General features: G+C 41.5%; 1 protein-coding gene across 3 annotated transcripts in view; it reads right to left on the bottom strand.

The window, feature by feature from the left end:
• Positions 1-23,609, bottom strand: part of TAF6L (TATA-box binding protein associated factor 6 like) — a 178,767-nt gene that overhangs the window by 50,394 nt on the left and 104,764 nt on the right. For all 3 annotated transcript variants that reach the window (XM_069207178.1, XM_069207179.1, XM_069207180.1), the window contains 2 exons: positions 12,914-13,008; positions 4,280-4,354 (listed from right to left, as the gene is read on the bottom strand). In XM_069207178.1, coding sequence (XP_069063279.1) covers positions 4,280-4,354; positions 12,914-13,008 — 170 coding nt within the window. The remainder of the gene's footprint in view (positions 1-4,279; positions 4,355-12,913; positions 13,009-23,609) is intronic.

The following is a 23,609-nucleotide window of genomic DNA, read 5'->3' as shown; positions in this document are numbered from 1 at the left end:
TTTCTTTTGTCAAGTCAAAATGGCTTAAACGCTTTAAAGAACCCTTTTGTGCAGTGCTCAGTATCTGAATAAGTTCACCAGTACCAATACAATTAACCTCTGAGAAACATTTAAATGTCTAATGTAGTGTTTAATGTTTTTCAGAAATAATGTCACTGAATTTATTTGGAAAGTCCTTGAATACAACACTAACTTCTTGAGTCTGTTTCTTATACACAAAGTTATCATGCAGAGTTTAGCATAGCATTAAACTTTGTATCCCTCACCATAAAAGTTTTGCCCGTATATCAAATTAGCACCACAACATTGCAAGTGTCTATTTTTATCTCAAGGGCGGTCAGAAAAACAATGAGGCTACATCTCATATTGCGCAACCTCTGCTTGCCAACATTTTACAACTTACTGAGGAGCACTGTACACAAGACAACTTAAAGATTTCTGGTAAATGGATTTAAAATAAAACAAATGAACATGCATGTCTCTCACAAAGTACCTACACAATTATTTAGTATGTGCCCCATACTAAAAATATATCCTCCAGCTCAGCAAAAAATCTCAGGTTCTACTAGCTTTAATTATACTGACGTTTCTTTAGCTTGTTATATGACAAACATTGCACAGTTGTTTTTTGCCACCATATCACAAAAATAAAGATAGCTGAGCCTCTGTGGCATGACAGCAAACCCTACATGAAACGGTCATGCGTAAACTACACATGCACAAACTAGAAGCTAACTTTTGAAAACAGTGTTACAAATGAAGAAACGAGACGGGTCCAAGAGAGACCTTGAATTAAGCTGCCCGTTAACAATGAGGTCCATATTTTTGCAGGTCAGCATGCCCACTCGTACTGGAAAAGGATTACCTTTTGCCGTAGCAAAATTACAATTACTTGATTCAGCACAACATCCGCCCTGCCTCAAAGGGAGGGCTCGGTTGTCATTTCTGGATTTGAAATGATAATTGTGTGGACGGACTGGAAGTAAAGATCTGTTTGTGAGAAAGCAAGCATGTAGTGCAATAATCAAAGAACCAATCTGTCCCATGTCAGGAGTGAGCAGCTTACCAAGCCCTGCATTCTGATTTACCCTGTTACTTAAGTCAGAAAGAAACAAGTTTGCGCTCTATGAAACTTCAAAGCGGCATGGCCACCATTAGCATGAGCGCGAAGAAGAAAGAGACAAAAGAAAAAAGTAGTTCCCCATGCTGAAGTATATCGGCAATCGTGCAATAAACCATGTAACTAGGTCAGTCTCCAAGGCGGTAATAAAGTTGCCTTAAGGCGGGTCAAACGTAAAGCATTTACAAATGACATCAAGTTATTTTTGAAAGGCAAGCCCAAGAACGAATGAAAGTGATGGGCGGGCGGGAGGTGGGTGTGGTAAAAAGCCCACAAATAATAACAAAAGGTCAAAAAACAATTGCACGCTCGACCTTAAAAGTGGCTTACCCATACAATGGTGAGCAAATTGTAAACAATGAAAATGCTTCAATGAGATGCAGAAAAATAGCATGTGAGAAAATTGTGTTTATCTAGATCGTAGGTGTAAGTAGGGGAGTCAAGAAACTGCAGCACAGTCTTCCTTCAAGGAAATGTGTAAAATTCAAGACCCTTGTATTGGTCCACAGAGCTTTTATAAAAACAGGGCTTCCCTGAGAACATCTGCTGACTTCCTCTTATCAGGTGTGTGGAATTTAATAAAATACCATGGGACAGGTTGCTTCTTACATCTACTTGTCCTGTAAAAAAAATCTACTTGTCCCTTTGGGGCCATGTAGTGTGGCGATAAATTATGGCAGCAATCTCAATATGTGAGAGCTCAGATAATAGCCTATCTGATTATGCCAAGGCTACTACCATAGTAGGGCTTGAATGTTGAAATGTAAATCCCTGCTATAGAAATTGCCTTATTTTGTCACCTTTCCGCAGATCTACATCCTGGTGCTAACAGAAGCAGTAAGCAATAGTTCCAGGGCTGGAATGCCTTTGAATTTGCAAACCTACTACCTTGCATGTTTAAAGGATTTTCACCAGCTCTTCCCTAATCTTTTCCCATAATGAGAAAGGTGGGAAATTTGCTCCTGACAATGGAAGAAGTAGAAGTTCTTTTAGGGTTGGGAAAAAAGTGGTTGGAGGCAAAGTGAACTTGTAAACGTTCAATAGATTTTTACGAGTCAATCGACACACACATTTATTTGTGCTAAAATACAGTTCACAAATATTTTCTAGGAGTAAGATTTCATGGTCTATTTCTGTAAGTTCTTGTGAATTCACGAAAGCCAGAAATTCAAAAACATTTATCATGGGTGCACTTTTGTGACTTTCTTTCACAATTGGGGCCCTAATAAGGTCTGGCATTAACAAAGACATTTTGTTTTTATTAAACTTCTATTTCGCTCTCTAGTGGCTAGCTTTACAGTGAGTGATCACATGCTTCTCTTCCACAAGGAGCATATTGGCACACACAGTAGTTTTGTTCAGTGCCAGGAACTGCTGTCGCAATCCATGGCGTAACAGAACTAGAGGGGGCACCCCTGTAAAAAACATGAAGACTCACTCGGGGTAAGTGCTGTGCAGAGGGGGCCCGCTGGAGGGGGGCTGTGGGGCCTTTGTTGCGCCATTGGTGGCAAAGTGTGCTTTTTAAGACCAAATATTTTTTTTTCCTTTTTGCCAGTGTTTGTTACAATGGTGAGGGTCTGGCAGCTCCCACAACAATAAAGTTCTACAAAAAGCCATGTCAAAACAAGACAGGCATTGACAAAACTGAAAACCCACAAAAAATGTCGTATCGATTGGCTTCGCCAGTGCTTGTTTATTTTCATGCTTCCCATCATCTTGTTGAAAATGGTTACAGTGATTTTCCATTAGGAATATTTTTTTGAAATACTAGCAAGCATCAAAATTTTACTAAATGATGCTTCAAAACAATAGCACCTACATTTTCAGAGTCGCGAAACATTTTTTTTCCCTATTGCACTTTTTTCAGAAATTTTATTATGAAGGCAAAGAAGAATCTCTCTTGCTTACAACCTTCTGCAAACATTTGCATTTAATCAGAGAGCATTCTGGTAGCCTTATACTTGACCTCATATTGTTAAATTTTTCCACCGTGTATACACTTTTCTTCCCTTTTTTTTTTTTTACTGGAACCACTGTCAGTAGTGCAGTGTGACCTCAAAATGTTAATTTACGGCGCTTATACTAATAATGAAGGCGTTTCATTATTGAACCATAAATATGAGTTCAAACAGCATTAACATTTGGAGACACATATTACCTCAACTGCAGAGAGTTCCCTTCTCTGTAAACTGGCAGCCACATGGTTTGTGCAGCAAGGGGTTGAGCCTACTTGTCCCAAGGACAAAATAAACATGAAAACTTGTTGCCCTTTACCCCAAACAATATGTCCTGGGCGTCGGGTGATAGGAATTCCACATCCCTGTCTTATCCTACTAAAATCTCTCACTTACTTCTTTCTTCTTTAACATCATATGGTGCAGGTCCTTCCAGATCCATGCAGCTCTATTTTGAAACTGTCCTTCAGAATCTTTATGGAATGAAGACCGCCATCTCTAGCTCAGAAATGAGTCACAGATCTGGCTGCACAGCATACTATAACACAGTCTGACCAAAGATAGGGATGATTTAAAGTATACCCCACTTCCTCTTTTGTTTTGCTTTAGATGGCAAAATGCCTTTTTGGGTGTACATGGATAAGAACAGAAGCATTAACACATCAGCACATAACACAAGCTAACCTCATCCATCCAAACAACCAAGGTGCCCAAGGCCCAATCTTTTAACTTCCCCTATGAAAGATGTTGCCCAGTACCACTGAACAGACGGTCTTAGAAGGCAACACTGCAAACACCAATATTAACAACATAAATACACTCAGTTTCAGTGCACCAGAATGCCATGTGAAGAAGGTGCCAAATATACACAACAATAAACCTGCAGTGACCTAGAAAAGGAGGCGTCCCTTTTTCACCACAATCAATTGATTTCACAAGATTGTAGCTGAGTCAGGCAGGTAATGGTGCATGCACAGCAGATGAGCTAATGGTTGATATGGATATCCAAAAGTGTAGCAGACACACTAAAAGGCAGATCATGAAATTCTCAGGAGTACAAGGTATACTTTAATGGGAGTCAAGGAGTGATATGTGCCCTATTAAGTAGAACTAGACATTACATGAAAATATCAAAACTTTCTGGTCTGGCGCAGGAATGCATTGTTTGCACTAGCAACCCCTCTCCTTCTGCCCTATAACTTACCCCACTAACGACATAGACAAAGTATGGGAGCAGGGCTGCAATCTTTGAGTTGGTTTGTAAGTCTTGTAAGGCGACCTGTAAAATAAATAGAGACAAGTGTAAACGTACAAAAGTATGACAGTAGGCAAAAATAACATTTGAACATTGGGCAAAACCTCTGACCATCTGCTTGAAAAAAAAGATTCAGTAGCACATTTATGGTACAGAAATAAATCTTTGGCATTTACTAACATTCGTTAATTTAAAAAATATATATACCTTAAATAAAAAAACAATCACCGGGCTGGGCTGGCAGGGATAAATTGATAATAGCAGTGGCTTCAAATATCGAAGTTGCCCCACATGCTGTGGAACATTGTGGAGTTAGATAAGTACGCAGTAATTCAACAAAGTAAAACAATTTTAAAACTTTGTAGCCATTAAGGGACTACTTCACTTGAACCAACAGAGCATTCACATCGACACGAAGACTAAAAACATTCCATCTATACTGTTAATGTGTGAAGAGAAGTCTGTAAAGAATCAGAGGGCACAGGAATGATCATTAATTTGGAGGAGGTGGTGAAATGCCCTACCAGGATCAGGGGTGTGGAATTCCTATAGCCCAACACCCAAGACATATTGTTTGGTGTCAAGGACAACACATTTCCATATTTATTTTGTCCTTGGTACAAGGAGGCCCAATCCCCTGCAGCACAAATCCTTTGGCTGCCAGTTTACAGTGCCACATTGTGGAGCAGGTAAGGGAATTGTCTGCAGTGGAGGTAATATTTGTGTCCATACGTTAATGCTATTCAAACTTGAATTTATGGTTTATTAATGCAAAGCCGTTATTATTAAGGTGAATGCTCTAATTAAATGTTGTAAGCTCAGACCGCACTCCTGATAGTGGTTCCAGAAATAAATGTGTACAAACCTTTACAAAGTTTAACAATATGTGGTGACATATAATGCTCCCAGAATGCTCTCTGATTAGATGTAAATATTTGCAGAAGCTTGAAAGCAAGATTAATGATTTTTACTTTCAAAATAAAATGTTCACAGAAAAATGCAACTAGAAATCAAATGTTTTGCTAAACTACTGCAAAAATGTTAATTATCATTTGAAGCATAATTTCGGAAAATGTGTCGATACAGGACACGGGCAAAGCCAAATGGTCAGTCTTTTGGTTCTGTCAATGCATGTCTTGTTTTGACATGTCTTTTGTAAGACTTTGTTATAGGAGCTGCCGGGCCCTCACCATTGTAACAAACATTGTTAAAAAGCAAAAATATTTTTGGTCTCATTAAGCACACATTGCAACAGTAGTTCCTGCCATTGAACAAAAGTACTTTGCATGCCAATATGCTTGTAGTGAAAGAGCAGATTGCGGTCACTTTCAGTTAAGCCATTCTGATGGATAGAGAGACAGATAGAATGTTAATAAATACAAGGTCTTGGACAATGCCAATTATTAAAGAATGTCCCAAACGTGCACTTATAGTATTTCATGAATTCACATGAATTCACAGAAGTAGACCCTAAAATAGTCCTCCTAGAAAATATATGTGAACTGTATTTTAGCAGAAGCATATATGGATGTGAATATTTACTCATGCAAAAATAGGTTGCATGTTTACACGTTTACTTTCCCCCCTAACCACTTTTTCCAACCCTGGAAGAAGTTTTACTTCTGCCGTTGTCAGAAGTAATTTTTCAACCTTTCTCAGTATGGGAACAGATTAGAGAAGAGCTGGTGAGAGCTCTTAAAACATGCAAGTTAATAGGTTTGCACAGGCTCAAAAGGGCATTCCAGCCCTGAAGCGATTGCTTACTGCTATCTCCAGCCCCAGAACGTAGATCTGCAGAAAGGTGACAAAATAGGGAAATTGCTAGTATTCAATTTCTACTATAGTATTAGCCCTGGCAAAAGGCTATTATCAGAGCTCTTATATATTGAGCTTGCTACCATAATTTGTTGCTGCACAACATGGCACCAAAGGAACAAGTAGATTTTATTTTATACAATTTTTACAATTGTATTTTTTAAATTCCACACCACTGCAGGATGGAGCTGTTGCCTGTTTCAAAGTGATTCAAAGGGGTATGTTATCCGAGTTGACAATTATTGCTGTTTTTGTGTTTTAAGCTGAGGTTCACTTCGAGATAAAAATTAAGGAAGGCAAAGGTCATTTGTTTTTTAAAATATAAATGTTTAATAATGCAGGAATGTTTTCCGGAATTAACAATTTTGCAATTTCTTTATGCTTGAGAAAACAACAATTCCTTCCAATCTGGCTAGCAGAAATCCTGAAGTGTGATGTCATACCACTGGTCCCCTAAGACAAGATCCATCAGATCACTTGTATTTTTCAGTACAATCAATGACTGGAAGTCTATGAATGGTCTTGGGCTTTAAATACCTTCTATTCTTCTTCAAGTGTAAAAGTAAACATGCAGTAAAATGATTAACTTGATATCTCCAATTTCATTTAATATAAAGCACAGCAGTAAATCATCTATTTAACTTTTTATTATTTTTTTGTTTTGCTTTTGTGATTTTATATACTTGCTGAAAATGCAGGCGGCTGGGTAAAATATTTAGGTGAGAAAAAATGTTGAGATGATGGCTTTTTTAATATGAAACTTTCATGAACAAATTCATGCATACATTTTAAATAACGTGTAATAAGGTGCTGTGAGAGGAATACATTTTAATAATGAAAGAAAATTCTGCAAAATGACCTTATTGTTCCAGATCCTGTCAGACCTCTAGTTGCTGGAATGGGTCTGTGCTACAGATCTCTACAAAGCTGACTTTTACATCTCTATTTGTGGCCCTCTGTTAAAAGAGAATGTTTACGATACATATCTTCCACTTGCCATTAAAGGGAGTATATTCACCCAGTACCAGATGAGTGACTAGTCAGAGATGGAAGCCACCCTGAATTGTCAAAGTATGGTTTGGTATTTGGTCTGAGCCTACTATGAACAAAGTAAATTCCACCTTAGTCTATCACATCTTCGATTGCTGTGGTAGTTCAGAGCACAGAAATGCACCAGACATTCATTTCTAATAAAATGGATACTTGCCCTGCTGAATACTCTTTAATCATGATCGAATGGTTACAGAAAACCTGCAGCCTCATTGTCTCCTCTGTGCAGGCAGGTAATTTAGAAGCAAGATTGGCTGCATGCTGCTCTGCTTTGTGAAAGATTGGGAATGAAAGATGTAATCCCGATGGTCTATCAAAGAAAGGCTGTTCCATAGCAACATACTGGTAATAAAAGTTACTTTTGTTAGTTCCAAGAACCTTGTTTTCATCTGTTTGTTGGTACGGTGAGAGTATTCACTGACCGTATGACTGACTTGTCTACGTCAACAAGCAAGATGGTACTCACAGTTCTGAGCAATGTAGTTCAGCTGTGAAACTGGAGAAGTTTTTTTTAATTTTTTTTAGCAAGAATATCTCTCTGTTAGCCACCAATTTAGTAGGGCTTTGTACCTTCTGGTGAGAGGTTCAGAAGACGTTCTCATTTAAGTCCACAAATGAGACCTAAGTAAGAGGTTTCTCTTGCCCTGTTCCAGAGGTAATATGGCTCGATGATGGACACTGTTTAATGTAACTAAAGCATTGTGTGGTAGTGCACTGTCATTTACTGATAGCACATTTTCTTTTGGAATGGCCTCTAAATCTGTACAGACATGCGGTTTTACTTATAAAACTATACTCCACACATATAATAATGCGTGGAAATCGGGTTTGAGTGAATATTTATCATTTGTGCATCACTTTGTTAAGTGTCTTGATTTGTTTTGAGCCTATTAAAATCTTTGCTTCTGTCAGTCTTCGGAATGCAAAAAATGAGTTTCATTTTTCCTTCCTAACTGCTGAATTTGTACAGTTAATTTGCAGGTATTCACAGTTTGATGTGTGTTAAAAACAATTTATGTCCGACAGCTTTTCCTTTCAAACATCTATACCTTAAAAAGATTATCACATAATACACTTTACTTTTCTTTTTCTAACTGCAAAGTGAGGGGCGTTAGTAAACATCAATCCCCATGTTTACAAAACAGCAACTTGTCAAATGATATAGCCTGACATTTGACCTCTGTGTTTGAAGAACAGCAGATGTGACAAGATAAATACTAAATTTAAAGGCACATTTATTTTTTGCTTGAACTTTTGTGACCCTCCAGAAATCGGCTCAGGACTCTCCAGTGGGTCATGATCCACAGTTTGGAAACTACTAGTGTAAAGCGTATGTTCCGTACATGCCATTTGACAATAGCTATGTTTACAATAGCATCATCCGTCTTATCTTGACCATAAACAATTAAATGGCGGTCAATCTTCTGAAAACCTGTGCTGTACATGTTGTAAACAAATGAATATCGTGTATGCAACAATCTTTCTGCAGGTGATTGGAGGTTTGAATAAAATGGCAGCAAGTTGATTAACATTTCAAAATAAAAACCTAGGATGTGTTGCAATAGATATTCACTCCTTCTGTATAAAAAAAGTATCATTAATTGCAAGTGCCTGTAATTTGTTTTTAAATGATGAAAGCGCTGCTAAAAAAGAAAGTTTAGGTACATATACTTATAAACAAACATTTGTGCATGGGTTCAGAAATGGGTGACTAACTTAGTGAAGTAAATCTTCACATCCCATGTAGGAGAGTTCTAGAAAAGCATCAATAATGGTTATCCTAAACAACTAGCCACATTCCTACCCCATTGTGAACGCTGTCCAACAGATATACTGAAATGGCCTGTGCAATGAATTATAATGGATTTACTCAGGTTTCACTGTTTCCACTTTTCTGTCCAACAACTTCCAGGTGGGAGGTAATCAGAAGGCTATGGTGTCTGTGTATAGCATAATGTGGTCTGGATTTCCCACCCTTCACAATTTAGGAGGGTGTAGACAAAAACAGATTTGTTTGGGGGGCAGTCTATTGCACCTTAGAGCCCTTCAAGTGTGAAAGTTCATGGATGTCTACCAATGTCAGACTGGGAAGGAGATGGCAAATTATGGAGCCATGACCATTCATGAGGACATGGATGTAGGATACTGCTGTCCAGCAGATTGGTCCTACATGCTTGTTATTCTTTGCCGTAGACTATCAGTATTTTTACGTGAGATGAGATGTCTCCCAGGTGAGTCCAGCAGTAGACATACAGCCCAACATAGAGCACACACGTACAGACAATCCCAGATATATCTTAGTGGCTGCCCTAGGCCTCCAACAACACTCCGTATAATTGCAATTGTATCACCGGGTGTGGTATCCGTGTTGATTTTCTTGGCCCTGTAAAAATCTATGATAGCAAGGCCTGTTAAAAAGTTCAAAACCTTGATGAACCATGTTTATTGTTTTTCTTGTTTTATGCTCAGCATGCGTTATGCTGCAAGGCTTGCCAAGAAGACAGCACCCGTGATGTACTCTTGCCTGCTAGCTTAAGCAATATGTTTATTTTCCTGTGCACGTATTGTTTATCAAAGTGGAAAGCCCCTATGACCACTGTGTGGGGCACGTAGGCTATTATTTTGTAACTACCTTCAACAGCCTTTCTATTTGACTTTATGTACGAGTGATTATGAAATTTTAACTGGAATGATAACTGTAATATTCAAGAAATTGATCAGGTGGTGAATGATAATTTGACAATATATGGAACGCCAAGTTATGCCTTTGTGGTTTGAAAGGATAAAGATTGTGGTTGAGTTCCGCAAATTGGACTCCTCAGACTTGGGCCTCTCAAGCCAGAAGTCCCCAAGGCACGTAAATAAAACCTTTTCTTCCATCTTATCTGACGAGGTCCTGTCTTTGACTTTTCCTGATTTGTGGAGCTTCTGCACTCAATAATAACACAAATTCCAGCAGAACATATGAGACCAAACTCGGCACAAGCAATCAGCTCAGTACAGGGTTGCCATACAGTTGGGTCTCACTGTGCAAATAGTGGCGCTGTCCAAGAATATCATATAACACCTTGCAGAGCAAAAATTAAGAAAGTATTCATATCGATTTGCCAGGTAAAAATCACTAATTTCAACCAAGTTAATATGGAAGTAATTTGGTACAGCCTGCCTGTAGCATGCCAACAAACCCTGACAAATCACGCTAAACAAGATGCTAATTATTGTTATCTGAGAGTGATATGGTTTTCTCAATACCTGTAAAATTAGTTACTGGTGGCAAAGGGTAAAAAAATTCCCCTTGACAGTATGTTTTCTTTCAGCTAGTGCTTTGACCCTATGGAGGCAAAGTTTACATACCTTTTGTTTTACCTTTGGGCACGCAGACCTTGGAGTACTCTGTCCCATTCATGGAAAATCTCTTGTATTATATTGGGATTAAACTTCCATTAATTACTTACATCTAGGCTGTTTGCTAGCTCACTGTCTCACCTTGGAACATGTTCTGCCCTTATGTGTATCCTTCATGGGATCTTCCTATTTCATTCACCTAGCCGGTAGTACTTTGCTGTTGTCTAATCCATCCAGATTATCTCTACCTTCATTTACTAGCAAACTTGTCAAGATTTCAAGGCTAAGGACTCTGTCTTACGCAATAGAACACTGATTTGAAGTTTGAGATCTTATTGACCCGGGGCACGTCCGAATGCATACTAGCACAGATGCAGATGTTACGCTCATGAGAGGAATGCATCTGAGACAGACCTACCTTTGTGCAATATTTTTGGCTACTCTGCATGTTTTTTCTGTGACAAACACTAGATCTTACACGTGCATGCAACTTTGCTACCAATGTCTTTTGATGCATTTTCTTTTAAAAATTGACGTTGTATGATGTGCTATAAGGCCACATGCTGATGAAATTTCAGAGGGAATCAAGACGTAAGCATTCAGTATGATTTCAGGGTCTGCCTGTACCCAGACTATCTTGTTTCATTACTTTTTGTAAGACTTTTATGTATTCACTCTCCTTAAGTGTTGTGTTCTTCTGGGGTTTGTCCACAGACAAAATAATAAAGATCTCTTTTAACTACATCAAGGAATCCAAAATTACATTTTTGAGAGCCAGGAGCAAAATTGGATTCAGTGATGTCCAAGCTTTGACCTCAGCGTCATGAGCAGTTTGAACGAATTTTATGGTGGGCAAAAAACCGTATGTCCCTACAAGCATAGAAGTTAGGATACATCCACCCCAAAAGGTAAAGTCAGTGGAACCTCACCATGTGATGTAGTACTTTGATGGCTCAAGCATGTTCTTAATTCTCATATGAAGAAGCTGTCTTTGCTTTGGTCATGAAAATCTGTCTGCAGGCCTACCTTGTTGATTGCCAGGCTCTTTCTTTGAATCATCTGCAACGTACATCCAGGCAGCCATGGCTTGCTCTCATCCATCAATGTAAGGCGGCTACTCTCCTTTCTTTTTAATAGAGTTTCAATCATCTCAGGTGGACCTTTCCAATGTCCAAATCTTTGTCCCAGATTTGGGGGAGATGATAACTTTCAAAGTCTTGTTTCTAGTACCTTAAGGTAAATCTCCCTAGTGTACTGTGTTAGGTGTGCCCACGATTGACTGAACACATTTTACATGGAGATGCTCAAATAATCTTCTCCCATATTTACAGGTGTGCCCCCAACTAGAATCTGAGCTGCTACTAATTGTATATCTTCCACAGGACTGATGAGTGTGTTCTAACGACCCCCCTGCTATAGGGGACATATACTTAAGGCCTACCCTCTGTGTACCATACCTTTCTGCTTCGACGAAAGAACAAATAAAACAAGGAACACATTAACTGACTCAGAGTATCAAGTTCACTTAGAAGAAAAATAGGACAGATCAAGAAAATCAAAAATAGCACAGCTGCCCATGGAGTACATGAACTTATAATTCTCAAGAATCCCACTAAATTCCTTGTAGAATGAACCTCAAACCCTCGCACTCCAGGGAAGGCATGCATGGCATTGGTGGACCCCAGTCTCTCTGTTCAGGTTTTTGGGTATCACCATGACTCGGATGATAGGGCAATGATTCTGTAATCAATATAGCACTGTAAAAAACTTTCCATATTTGCCCACTATCTCCTTTGTTTTTTAGTCAGCTTTTCCAGTAATGTTTGTTCTAATCTGTGAACGGCAGCCTACCAATCCTCTACACATTTTCATATTATGGTACCTTAGTAAAGCAAACATTCCTTTTCTTCATCCCTCACCTGAAGAACCAGCTATCCAATTTTACACAATTTAATGTTTTTGGACAACTTATTTGCCCCCTAATTCTCGGACAAAATCATTTTTACTGAAATTAGCTTAATTGTAATATCATTATTATTATATTATGATTAATCAGCAGATTTGCTGATTAAGAATTATGTGAAGAATTGTGTGTGAATTCTACGCACTGTTTGAATGAACTACATGCTTTATAAAAGAAGATGTAACAATACAATATTTTGAAGGAATGCAGTGCATTTGCTAAAAAATAATTCTGCATATTTTCCACCTGTACTAAGCAGACATTACACTAACCATGCTCCACTAAGCAGCAGAATTTAGACAGCACGACAACAGCATTTGGAAACCAAATTGGTTATTTGTAAACAAAGCCATTAGTAACACTAACTACACATTTTAGTCTGGAAAAGCTGCACATGGTGACTCACTGACCTTCATAAGTTGGGGGTCATCTCCTAGCACAGCACGGGTGACTTGTTGGTAATATTTTAGCAGATCATCGGACAGCACTGAGACAGCACTGGGAACTGAAAAGAAGCAAAAAGCATAATCATCAGCAAACACCGCAACCCCGCCGGATTTATGAAATGGAAGACGGATTACTGCCAAGGGAGTCAGACAATGGGGGGTGGACATGGAGGGAAAGCATGGAGAACAGCCAGTGGCGGGGCGGTGGTGAAACAACACACAAGAAGATGGGGGTACAGAGCACACAAATAGGTGGCAAGTCTGGGGGTGGGGGGCAGCATACTTGTTTACAATCGGAATTATCTCCTTAGCTGACCTCTGCGTACTCTGCATACCTCACTTTCGTTTAGCAGCCCCCCACTAATCATGCCCTGACGTCACAGACCTTTCCTGCCCACCCTTCATCTCTGCCTGTCTTCACATCCTACTTCTGCCCTTTCTCTTATCCGAAACCGTTCCCTCTTTTTTCTTCAAGGTCTTTCACTCCAAGTTCTCCAGTCATTGTCCTCCATCTTATTATTCCATCTCGTACTCCCTTTCACACGTCTATCACATGCACTTGAATTCTATGATACCAACCTCCAACACTTTCATTTCGCCTAGACCTACTATCTCACTTTACTTCCACGAAGATGCTTTATGTAATCACTGGCCCCCTTCTACCCGATGTTTCTCCAACTCACGTTGGGCCCCGTTTTCGCACTTCCCTAAACCCTCTCCCTTAAAGTTCTTACTTACTTATGCAAAATCGCCGAGACCTGCTGCCTCCCCCTCCAAATCCCTTACGACATTTAGCCTGCTATGTTCTTTTTATTAACGGCTCTTTCCTCTATGCGCCATACTGACGCAGGATTTGAACCAGTGTCATTCTCTTTTAAACTTTAAGCCTCCATTGGTGATTTGTCAGTGTTATGTAAGGAGTTAACCAAACCACACCTTTTCCCCTGTTGTAAAATGCCCGGACACCTACTCGATTGAGTGGTGTTTTCGTTTTTTTTTTGTTTTTTTTTTTTAAAAAGAGAAATAAATTAAATGGTTGAGAGATGGTTTATATAAAAAAAAGAAATAGAAACGAGAAATACGTAAAATAAACACAGATCTGTGACAAAACACAGCATGGATCGCTCACACAATACATGAGGGGATGGAGGTGCCTTAGAAGAAATTGCTCCTCCATACCTCTGAAATTCTGAACACCACCTAAGGGAAGAGGTGGATTCTGACACCAGACCAGGGCTCAGAAGCCTTCCATGCGTCGCGATTCTCTTCAATGTACTCTGAACTTTTGTTCCTATGCTCAAACCCACCAGAGAGAGCGTGCATTCAGTTGGAATAGCTTAATAGAAAAATATCTGGCTTTATTTAGACAACTGCCTCTGGCCACGACCCTGCTCCACAACTGCAGTCCAGGGAAAGTCAATACACGGACCCAACAACCTTGCTTTGGGCACTAGCCTTTTTGAAGCACCCTTTCTTTACAGAGGTGTTTTAGCTCCACGCTACAGACTTGGGGCCAGATGTATCATGAAGGCCTTTTGTGATTCGGAATTTGCGATTTTTAAGAAATCATTATTTCGGACTCGCAAAATGCCATGTATCATATTTGCGAATCGGTAATAGCGATTTCTTAAAAATCGCGAATGCTATTACCGAATCGTAAATTGCGATACCGGCCCCATTCGCACCTATTTCTTAACTAGAAATAGCAATTTGGAAATGCAAAACCCCAGGGTGCTGGGGGCCTAAGGCCCCCTCTGCAGCACCCCAAAATTATTTTTTTCACCATGTGAGGTGCACACATGCCAAAAGGGCATGTGTGCTTTACATGTAAATTTTAAAAATGCATTTTAAATGCATTTTTAAAATTTGCACATGGTTACCACCAAGTTCAACTTGGTGGTAAATAGCGATTCCTAAATGCACCATTCGCATTTAGGAATTGCTTCATACATGTGCTAAGGAATCGCAAATAAGGAATCCTTATTTGCGATTTCTTATTTAGAGAGTCACAATTTGCGACTCTCTAAACAGGTTCGCAATTTTAAGGAATCGCTATTTTAGCGATTCCTTAAAATTGCGTTCAGAATGTCTTTCATACATTCTCAAATGGCTCTTTGCATTTGCAAACAGGCATTCGCACCGTCTGCGAATGCAAACAACCTTGATACATCTGGCCCTTGGTCTTAAAGGTATCTTTCAGCCAAGTCCAACCTCCAGTTCTATGTCACTATCAACCGTTCATTGGAGGGTACAGCCTCATTTTTGTCCAGTGCCCACTGAAAATCTCACAAAGGACTTGGTCATATTTTTCGTCCACTTGCTATCCTCATACACTTTCATGGTACAACACAGACCTCCGTAATCAGATCATCCAGAATACTGCGGCATGCATTTGCAAATTCTGTTATAGAAAATTATGCTCTATTCCCTCCCCTCAAATAGGCTTGTACTGGATTTTTCTACCCCCTCCACAATGAGCCTATCTGGTTCTTCTGCACACAAGCTAATGAACTCATACATGGTTGACCTGGACTCTAAACCTCAAAAACAAATTCACACCGATAGCGAGGCTAGTATCTTCTCATAACTGGCTACTAGTATCCTCCTATGAGGAAGGGTGCACATGCAAGTAATTGACATCAGATTGATTCCTGTTTCCTATGGACAGGCTGCACAGCAATAGGGCTGCAGGAGGAAGTAAACAGCTCCCTCTCCTTGTGATCAAAGCAGGTCTTCTTACAAAGCATTGATTTTTGTATCTAAGAAAACAGTAATAACCTAGAGAGCCTCCATAATACTGGAGATTCCCACTGACTATAATTGCCAATGGTTTGAAGTCTATTTTTAAAGTTATACTCCACTTCTTTTGTTCATTTTTTTTTAGTTTAGTATATATTATCTTGCTTACACCATAAATACTTAGGGCCAGATAACAAGTTTAGCAGTCCCAGGACTGCCAAACTCGCAGTGGTGGTCAGACCGCCACACTCCTGGCAGTCCGACCACCAGATTACGATCCTGGTGGTCAGACCACCAGGAGACTGCCACCTCTGCCAGGATCAGGGATTCCGAAGGGTTAGCGGCAGTCGGAGATGTGGTCAGCCACGGCAGTGCAGAGTTCGGCACTGCTGTGCTGAGCACAACTCCACTTTCTGCCAGCCTTTCCATGCCGGTTGCACCACCATGGAAAGGATGGTAGAAAGCCAATGCTGGGGGCCACTAGGGGGCCCCTGCACTGCCCTTCGCTACACCAAGGTACAGACTGAATGTGTTTCAAGGCCCATTTCTGTAAAGAGGCTTTGTGAGAGCTCAGTTACAGCATGTTAAACCTTGTGCAACACTACCACCAATGTACCACCTGGCGACTTCTCACAAAAAGCTCTTCTACTGCTTTTTCTTGTTCACTGCAGAAGTGCCAGTACCAACTTAAAATATTCGCAACATCGGTCAACCTTTTTTTGGTGGTGAGAAATCCAGATTCCTTTTCATGCTTCCAGACAGATTTTCCAGATCAAAGTTTCTTCTACTGCTTCCTGCCCCGTCCAGTTTTCCTTTTATGCGTCCAGAAAGATTTTCTGATAAAGATTTCTTTTCTGCTGCATCCTCTCCTTCATTTGGAGACAGCTCCTGTTCTAGACCCTAAACTCAGCAAGTATTCACTTGCGTAACTAGGATCTTAGTTCGCTCAAGAGGCGCCCTCTCAGTCCTCAATTTTACTTCACTTCATAGGTGTATATTCTCTAATGTCACAGAAACTTTATCTGGCGCACAAATAGATTGAGGGAAATATATATATATATGGAAAATGTCACTTACCCAGTGTACATCTGTTCGTGGCATGTTGCGCTGCAGATTCACATGCGGTGCACTGTTCCGGCCATCTAGTGTTGGGCTGGGAGTGTTACAAGTTGTTTTTCTTCGAAGAAGTCTTTTCGAGTCACAGGACCGAGTGACTCCTCCCTTTCGGCTCCATTGCGCATGGGCATCGACTCCATCTTAGATTGTTTTCCCCGCATAGGGTGAGGTAGGAGTGGTAGAATGAGGATACTAAAGATGTCCATGCAATAGAATATATATGTCTGTACATAGTTTGTGTTAAAGGAATGTTTATTTACATATATACAATTTTAATGAAACTTAAACGGCTACAGGCTCCCGGGGAGGTGGAAGGGCGCACGTGAATCTGCAGTGCAACATGCCACGAACAGATGTACACCTGGTAAGTGACATTTTCCGTTCAATGGCATGTGTAGCTGCAGATACACATGCTGTGCATAGACTACAAAGCAGTAATCCTCCCCAAAGCGGTGGTCAGCCTGTAGGAGTTGAAGTTGTTTGAAATAATGTTCTTAGTACAGCCTGTCCTACTGTGGCTTGTTGTGTTGCTAACACATCTACACAGTAATGTTTGGTAAACGTATGAGGTGTAGACCAAGTAGCTGCCTTACTAATCTGTGTCATTGGTTACCTAGAAAGGCCATTGTTGCTCCTTTCTTTCTAGTGGAGTGAGCCTTTGGTGTAATGGGTAACTCTCTTTTAGCTTTAAGGTAACAGGTCTGTATGCATTTGACTATCCATCTGGCTATGCCCTGTTTGGATATTGGGTTACCAGCATGGGGTTTTTGGAAAGCAACGACCAATTGCTTAGTTTTTCGAAATGATTTTGTTCTGTCTATGTAATACATTAGTGCTCTCTTTATGTCTAATGTATGCAGTTCTCTTTCTGCTACGGAGTCTGGCTGTGGAAAGAAGACTGGGAGCTCTACAGTTTGGTTTATATGAAACGGTGAAATGACTTTCGGCAGAAATTTCGGATTTGTGCAGAGAACCACTTTATGTTTGTGTACTTGTATAAATGGTTCTTCGATAGTGAACGCCTGTATTTCACTAACTCTTCGTAGTGAAGTGATGGCTATTAGAAATTCTACCTTCCAAGTCAAGAACTGGATTTGGCAAGAATGCATGGGTTCAAAAGGTGGGCCCATGAGTCGTGTAAGTACAATATTAAGATTCCACGAGGGTACTGGTGGGGTTCTTGGATGTATGATCCTTTTTAGTCCTTCCATAAAGGCTTTAATAACTGGGATTCTAAAAAATGACTTTGTATGTTTAATCTGCAGGTAAGCAGAGATTGCAGTGAGATGAATTTTGATGGAAGAAAAAGCGAGATTTGCTTTTTGTAGGTGTAGTAACTAACTCACAATGTTTTATATGGAGGCATCTAACGGTGTGATTTGGTTTGCTTGGCAGTAGAAAACTAACTTTTCCATTTATTAGCATAACAATGCCTTGTTGTCGGTTTTGTTGCCTGTTTAATAACTTCCATACACTCATTTGAAAGGTTTAGATAGCCAAATTCTAAGACTTCAGGAGCCAGATTGCTAGGCTGGGGTGTCTGATCTGTTGTTTGTGTTGTGTTAACAGATCTGGTCTGTTTGGGAGTTTGATGTGAGGTACTACTGAGAAGTCCAACAGTGTGGTGTACCTTGGTTGGTTAGCCCACGTTGGTGCTATGAGTATTAGTTTGAGTTTGTTTTGACTCAGTTTGTTGACTAGGAAAGTAATGAGTGGAAGAGGGGGAAAAGCGTAAGCAAATATCCCTGACCAATTGATCCATAGAGCATTGCCCTTGGACTGAGGGTGTGGGTACCTGGATGCAAAGTTTTGGCGTTTTGTGTTTTGTTTTGTTGCAAACAGATCTATGCCTGGTGCCCCCAGCGGTAGAAGTAATCTTGTAGAATCTGGGGATGTATTTACCACTCAAGAGTTTGCTGGTGATCTCGACTGAGATTGTCGGCTAACTGATTGTGAATGCCTGGTATAGATTGCGCTATCAGGCGAATGTTGTTTTGAATTGCCCAATGCCAAATATTTTGTGCTAGGAGGCATAGTTGTGACGAGTGTGGCCCCTGTTTGTTTAGATAGTACATTGTTGTCATATTGTCTGTTTTGACAAGAATGTGTTTGTGGACTGGAAGGGATTGAAAGGCGTTTAGTGCTAGGGAGACCGCTAGTAGTTCTAAGTGATTTATGTGTAGTTGTTTTTGTTGATTGTCCCATTTTCCTTGTATATTGTGATTGTTGAGGTGTGCTCCCCACCCAATCATGGAAGCATCTGTTGTGATAATGGCGTGAGGCCCCGGGTCTTGAAATGGCCGCCCTTTGTTTAAATTTACAGGTTTCCACCATTGAAGCGAAAAGTGTGTTTGGCGGTCTATCAACACTAGATCCTGAAGTTGACCCTGTGCCTGCGTCCATTGTGTTGCTAGGCACTGTTGTAAGGGCTGCATGTGTAGCCGTGCGTTTGGGACAATAGCGATGCATGAGGACATCATGCCTAGTAGTTTCATGACAAATCTGACTGTGTACTGGTGATTTGGTTGTATGTTTGACACCATAGTTTGAAACGATTGAACTCTCTGTGGGCTTGGAGTGGCAATTGCTCTTTGTGTGTTGAGTGTTGCTCCCAAGTATTGTTGTAGTTGGGATGGTTGCAAGTGAGATTTTTGGTAATTTATAGAAAAACCTAGTTTGTGTAGGGTATCTATTACATACTGCGTGTGATTTTGACACCGGTGTTGAGTGTTGGCTTTTATAAGCCAATTGTCGAGATATGGGAATACGTGCATGTGATGTCTCCTTATATGAGCTGCTACTACAGCAAGGCATTTTGTAGATACTCTAGGTGCTGTTGTTATCCCAAAGGGCAGTACCTTGAATTGGTAATGTTTGCCCTGTATGGCAAATCTGAGGTATTTCCTGTTAGATGGATGGATGGGTATATGGAAATATGCATCTTTTAGATCCAGTGTTGCCATGTATTCTCCATGTTTTAGTAAGGGAACTACATCTTGTAGTGTGACCGTGTGGAAATGTTCTGATTTGATGAAGAGGTTTAATGTCCCGAGATCTAAAATTGGTCTTAGTGTTTTGTCTTTCTTGGGAATAAGGAAATATAGGGAGTAAACCCCTGTTCCTTTTTGGTGGTGAGGTACTAGTTCTATGGCTTGTTTTGTTAATAGTGCTTGTACCTCTATTTGTAGCAGGTCTAGATGTTGTGCCGACAGTTTGTGCGCTCTTGGGGGAACATCTGGAGGGAAATGTGTGAACTCTATGCAGTAACCATGTTGGATAATTGATAGAACCCATGTGTCCGTGGTTATGTCAGACCAATGTTTGTGGTATTGTGTTAGTCTTCCCCATACTGGTGATGTGTGTTGGGGAAGTGTGACATTGAAGTCACTGTTTGTTACCAGGGGTCTGCTTGGTAGGCTGAAACTTTCCCCTTGATCTTGGGAATTGTCCCCTGAATGAACCACGAAACCCCCCTCTCTGGTATTGGGACTGGTAGGTGGGTTTTGCTTGAGAGGTGGATGCCTCTGAGAGTTTCTGTCTAAAACGTCCCCTAAATTGTGGCTTTCTAAATGTCCCCCTATACTGGGAAGAGTAGAGCACGTTTGGCGTTTGGCGGTGTCAGTGTCCTTCTTCATTTTTTCGATGGCGGTGTCCACCTCCGGCCAAATAGTTGCTGCTGGTTAAACAGCATGTTTAATACTGCCTGCTGTATTTCAGGTTTGAATCCTGAGCTTCGTAGCCAAGCATGTCTCCTGATTGTGACTGCCGTATTTACAGTTCTTGCGGCGGAGTCAGTGGAGTCCAGTGCCGAACGGATCTGGTTGTTGGAGATGGCTTGTCCTTCCTCAACCACCTGTTGAGCCCGTTTCTGATATTCTTTCGGTAGATGCTGAATGATATAATTCATTTCATCCCAGTGGGCTCGGTCGTAACGGGCGTGGAGGGCCTGTGAATTCGCAATACGCCATTGGTTGGCAACTTGCGACGTCACTCTGTTCCCCACTGCGTCAAACTTGCGGCTTTCTTTATCAGGAGGTGGTGCATCGCCTGATGATTGCGAGTTTGCACGTTTCCTTGCGGCCCCAACCACTACAGAGTCCGGAGGGAGCTGCTGTGTAGTGAACACAGGGTCCGACGGGGTGGTTTGTACTTTTTACCACCCGCGGTGTGATGGCTCTTCCTTTGACTGGCTCTTGAAAGACTTGTTGTGCTTGCTTAAGCATGCCCGGTAGCATAGGCAGGCTTTGGTATGACGCATGAGTGGACGCCAGGGTATTGAAAAGAAAGTAATCTTCCAATGGTTCCGAGTGCATAGTGACATTATGGATTGTCGCAGCCCTGACCAGGACTTGTGTATAGGAGGTGCTATCCTCTGGAGGAGATGGCTTTGCGGGGTAGGACTCAGGGCTATTGTCTGAAACCGGGGGGTCGTAGAGGTCCCAGGGATCTACATTGTCCTGTGTTTGCACAGTATGTGTGGGTGACTGTGCAGTTGGCGTGCCAAATGGCGTCCCTGTCCTTTGTGGCAAATGTGGTGGCGATATTTCTGGCGAGAAATGTAAAGTTGGTGACTTCTCTCTAGCTACTTTTGCTCTTGGCTGATCAGTTTCAGTCTCTACCTGTGTTTGAAAAGCCAATTTCCTCTTAAATATGAGAGGAGGGACAGTCTGAATCCTTCCAGTATCCTTCTGGATCTGTAATCTTGGTTGACTTTGATCAAACTCTTCAACATCCAGCTCCTCTTCAAACCTGTGCCTCTCCTTCAGTTGTTTGGAGAGCCCATGTTCCTCTGTATAAGAGGCCTCTTTCGGCTCCGAAGCCGGCTTTCTCAGCACCGAAATACCCATGGTAATGGTTGGCCTCGGCTCCGAAAGGCTCTTTCGAGGCTTAGTGGTTTCTACCAGTCGAAGTCGACTTTTTTCGATGCCTGTTTCTCGACTCGAGTCGGACTTCGGCACGATTTTGGCCTTCTTCGGTGCCAAAGGTGTTGCTTGGTCACCGCTTTTTTTGTGGGTCAAGCCATGGCCTTCAGGCAGTGGCGTCCCCAAGGCCTTTTGCTTTTTTGGCTGACTTTGGGGATGGGTCGGGGCAAGCGTACTCACTTTTTGGCCCGCTGTCGGTCTCCGTCGGAGCCATCCAATTCCGATCCCTCGATGGAGATAGCCATCTCCTCCTCTTCGACGTTGAGGTGTTGCGACGATTTCGATGCCATCTGCAAGTGCTTCACCCTCAATCTCTTAAGGTCTTTTTTTCGACCGAAAGGCTTTGCAGGCCTCGCAGGTATCCTCTCTGTGCTCCGGTGACAGACACAGATTACAGACCCGATGCTAGTCTGTATAAGGATACTTGGCGTGGCACGTCGGACAGAAACGGAAGGGGGTCTGGTCCATGAGGCTTCGGCGACTGGTTTGGTCGGGCCGACCAGGCCTCGGCTGGGCACAGAACCCCCGAAGGGCCCCCGAAGCGGTTGTCTCGTCGGTGCCGATGTATCGATAGAAGATCGTTCCCGAACGCAACAATACCAACGGATTTTCGGTGATTTTAATACTTTCCCGATTCGAATCACGGAGCGAAGAGGAACACATCCGAACCCGATGGCGGAAAGAAAACAATCTAAGATGGAGTCGATGCCCATGCGCAACAGAGCTGAAAGGGAGGAGTCACTCAGTCCCGTGACTCAAAGACTTCTTCGAAGGAAAACAACTTGTAACACTCCGAGCCCAACACTAGATGGCAGGAACAGTGCACAGCATGTCTATCTGCAGCTACACATACCATCAAACATATATATATACATATATATATACACAGGGAGTGCAGAATTATTAGGCAAATGAGTATTTTGACCACATCATCCTCTTTATGCATGTTGTCTTACTCCAAGCTGTATAGGCTCGAAAGCCTACTACCAATTAAGCATATTAGGTGATGTGCATCTCTGTAATGAGAAGGGGTGTGGTCTAATGACATCAACACCCTATATCAGGTGTGCATAATTATTAGGCAACTTCCTTTCCTTTGGCAAAATGGGTCAAAAGAAGGACTTGACAGGCTCAGAAAAGTCAAAAATAGTGAGATATCTTGCAGAGGGATGCAGCACTCTTAAAATTGCAAAGCTTCTGAAGCGTGATCATCGAACAATCAAGCGTTTCATTCAAAATAGTCAACAGGGTCGCAAGAAGCGTGTGGAAAAGCCAAGGCGCAAAATAACTGCCCATGAACTGAGAAAAGTCAAGCGTGCAGCTGCCACGATGCCACTTGCCACCAGTTTGGCCATATTTCAGAGCTGCAACATCACTGGAGTGCCCAAAAGCACAAGGTGTGCAATACTCAGAGACATGGCCAAAGTAAGAAAGGCTGAAAGACGACCACCACTGAACAAGACACACAAGCTGAAACGTCAAGACTGGGCCAATAAATATCTCAAGACTGATTTTTCTAAGGTTTTATGGACTGATGAAATGAGAGTGAGTCTTGATGGGCCAGATGGATGGGCCCGTGGCTGGATTGGTAAAGGGCAGAGAGCTCCAGTCCGACTCAGACGCCAGCAAGGTGGAGGTGGAGTACTGGTTTGGGCTGGTATCATCAAAGATGAGCTTGTGGGGCCTTTTCGGGTTGAGGATGGAGTCAAGCTCAACTCCCAGTCCTACTGCCAGTTCCTGGAAGACACCTTCTTCAAGCAGTGGTACAGGAAGAAGTCTGCATCCTTCAAGAAAAACATGATTTTCATGCAGGACAATGCTCCATCACACGCGTCCAAGTACTCCACAGCGTGGCTGGCAAGAAAGGGTATAAAAGAAGGAAA

The sequence above is a fragment of the Pleurodeles waltl genome, chromosome 9 (assembly GCF_031143425.1).
Source record: "Pleurodeles waltl isolate 20211129_DDA chromosome 9, aPleWal1.hap1.20221129, whole genome shotgun sequence".
Lineage (NCBI taxonomy): Eukaryota > Metazoa > Chordata > Amphibia > Caudata > Salamandridae > Pleurodeles > Pleurodeles waltl.
Note: the sequence above shows the minus strand (reverse complement) of the source record. Positions and strands in the feature narration are given on the sequence as shown.